The 2,629-nt window shown below is 30.7% G+C and overlaps 1 protein-coding gene across 1 annotated transcript in view; it reads left to right on the top strand.

Annotated features, from left to right (window-relative positions):
- Window positions 1–2,629, top strand: part of LOC113236667 (D-2-hydroxyglutarate dehydrogenase, mitochondrial) — a 23,034-nt gene continuing 20,405 nt past the window's right edge. The window contains exons 1-3 of the mRNA XM_026472828.1: window positions 1–409; window positions 1,566–1,713; window positions 2,006–2,203. Of these exons, the coding sequence (XP_026328613.1) occupies window positions 314–409; window positions 1,566–1,713; window positions 2,006–2,203 (442 nt within the window). The 5' untranslated portion in view covers window positions 1–313. The remainder of the gene's footprint in view (window positions 410–1,565; window positions 1,714–2,005; window positions 2,204–2,629) is intronic.

Genomic DNA, 2,629 nt, shown 5'->3' on the forward strand with positions numbered 1-2,629 from the left:
GCGTCCTTGCCATATAAGCCATGGAAATATATGCAAATTGAGAAAAAATAAAACATGCGGAACTCTTAAATGTTTATTTGTTGTTTTTCTAATTTATAAAAAGTTCTCAAGTATTTGTTCAACTGAAGCAGAAGTGTTAAGTAGTGAGCACATTGCACATTATTTATTCCCAAAATCACCACCGAATCGGTTGGCCTTCTGCAGAGGGCACGGTAAAAGAGGGGATTTCTATAATAAACGATTAGAATGATAAGTCAGAACGCTTCGTAAAATTAGTTTTCGTTTGTTTCTAATATTAATTTATGTTTTTAAAATGTCTTTGCACGCATCGCTTAGATTTCTGACTAAATATAAAGTTTTAATTTGCAATGTTCGATATGCTTCTCAGGCAATGCCGCAACTGTCTTCGGTAAGTAATTTAGTTTTATGCACAGGTTTTATTATGTGCTAAATATTGCACTTCTATCAATCATACACAAATTCATTGACTTACTTAATTGCTCTAGGTACTTATTATCCTGTCTCTAGTTTTTATTTGACAAAATAAAGGACAGTATTACTACGTTAATGATGCAATTAAATTTAAAGATATTTTATGTGACTGAGATTTCTTTAATTTTAGCTGTGTGTAGGTGATATGTCTCGTTTACTGCGCATATCGTTCTGTCTATTTTTTATGTGTAATTAAAAACTATTTCGAGGAATAATGTTTCTAATACTTTTTAATAATAAGAGGTAGGGGAATACCTGCTGAAAAAAAAATACTATTTACCCTCATAATACGCCATCACTTCTTGTAAGTATACATATATTACTTATAATATAAATAGGTCGCGTATAAATATTTGCCATTGGTTTGTGTAAGCATTCGATAACTGTTCCATTACAATTACGCTGCAGAGCTGAAGTACGCATCTGTTTAAGCATATTGCTTAGTAAATTTCAAAAAATTACCAAACAACTTCTTTATTTCTTACCTTCTACATACATGCGGTAACTGATTACTTAGCAAAGGAAAATAATATAATTTTGGAAAGGGTTATTAGAATGTAATACTTACAAACTTATTAAAGTTATGGCATATTAAGGACCAAATGATGAAAGATTTTAATCCTTGAAGACAATTTCCAAACATTATATAAATTGAAATAGACCTACATCTTTCAAAATTTCGAGGAAACATTTTGTCTACTTTCACATTATTAATGATTTTTAAGCATTAAGTACCTAATCAAAAACAATGTTAGTAATATTTGGCCGGAATATTTGTTTTCAGCATACTCTCTGTCCACAAGTGCAAATTTTCTTCATATGAAGTTTATCTATTGGAAGGTAAAGAGATCACGATAGTGGGTAGGGATAAGGGTTATTAAAGTTAGCGTAACCTGTACATAACAAAACAAAGTCGAAATAACTTGTAACGGTTTTTTTAACGTTACGAATTTTGATAGATAGCAAAAATTTTAGAGTAGGCAATAAAATAATACCTATTGTTTATTATTTTACCTATTTAGTAAACTGATTGATTGAAAGTTGTATTGTGTTTCAAATTATTATTATTTTAGGAGAAATACAATGTAAAGAGGAAAGACTTTGCTAAAGTACAAAACTCAGATGTGAATCATTTTAAATCCTTGCTTAGTGAGGATAGGGTGCTGACTGAAGATGGTGATGTGTTGCCATTTAATATTGACTGGATTAAGAATTGCAGAGGTGATAAAATTTTTACATTATGTTTATTTAAATAGAAAAATAATTGGAATTTTTGAAGGGTGCCTGGTTCACCTTTGAGATATGAAAGGTTAAAAAATATAGTGGTACTTGATTGGAAAGTATGGACTTAAATGTGTTATTAATTTTTTTAAATGATAGTGCTTAATGAAAAATAATTAATAAATAACTGTTAATTTATTTTGTGCTAATAGTGAACATCTTTTTTGAAAGTAATAGCTGAATTTACACAAAATATGGCGACAATAATGTTGAAAATAATCTTATTGAACAGGACAATCCAAAGTTGTGTTAAAGCCGAAGTCTACAGCAGAAATATCAGCGGTACTAAAGTACTGCAATGATAGAAAGTTAGCTGTTTGCCCTCAAGGTGGCAACACTGGATTAGTCGGTGGCTCTGTACCTGTGTTTGACGAGGTTGTCATCAACCTTATGTTGATGAACAAAATTATCAACTTGGATTGCATATCAGGTATTTATAAGTCCTAATAACAAATTGTATAAAAAAACATAGAAGAGGTCGTGTCGTTCTTGATAATTTTTAATTTCACTCCTTTTCATAAAGTATAAAAAAACCACCTCAAGTGTAAAATCTTCATAGTTCTGTAATACCGCATAATAAAACATCGACTGTCACTACTAAGTGGTCAAAGATTTATCACCATTCATTGTTAGGACTAACATATTGTTTTTGTTATCTAGCAGAATTGAAGAAATTTTTCTTTATAGGAAATGAAACTATTTTTCCGGATTTAAATCGCGTATATTTGTTTTTTCAAACAAACCGACGTTTCGGGCCCTTTACAGGTCCCATGAACACGGTTGACATGGTCATGAGACCTGTAAAGGGTCCGAAACGTCGGTTTGTTTGAAAAAACAAATATACGCGATTTAAATC

The sequence above is a fragment of the Hyposmocoma kahamanoa genome, unplaced genomic scaffold, assembly GCF_003589595.1.
Source record: "Hyposmocoma kahamanoa isolate Upper Pololo Valley unplaced genomic scaffold, ASM358959v1 92, whole genome shotgun sequence".
In the NCBI taxonomy this organism is placed as follows: domain Eukaryota; kingdom Metazoa; phylum Arthropoda; class Insecta; order Lepidoptera; family Cosmopterigidae; genus Hyposmocoma; species Hyposmocoma kahamanoa.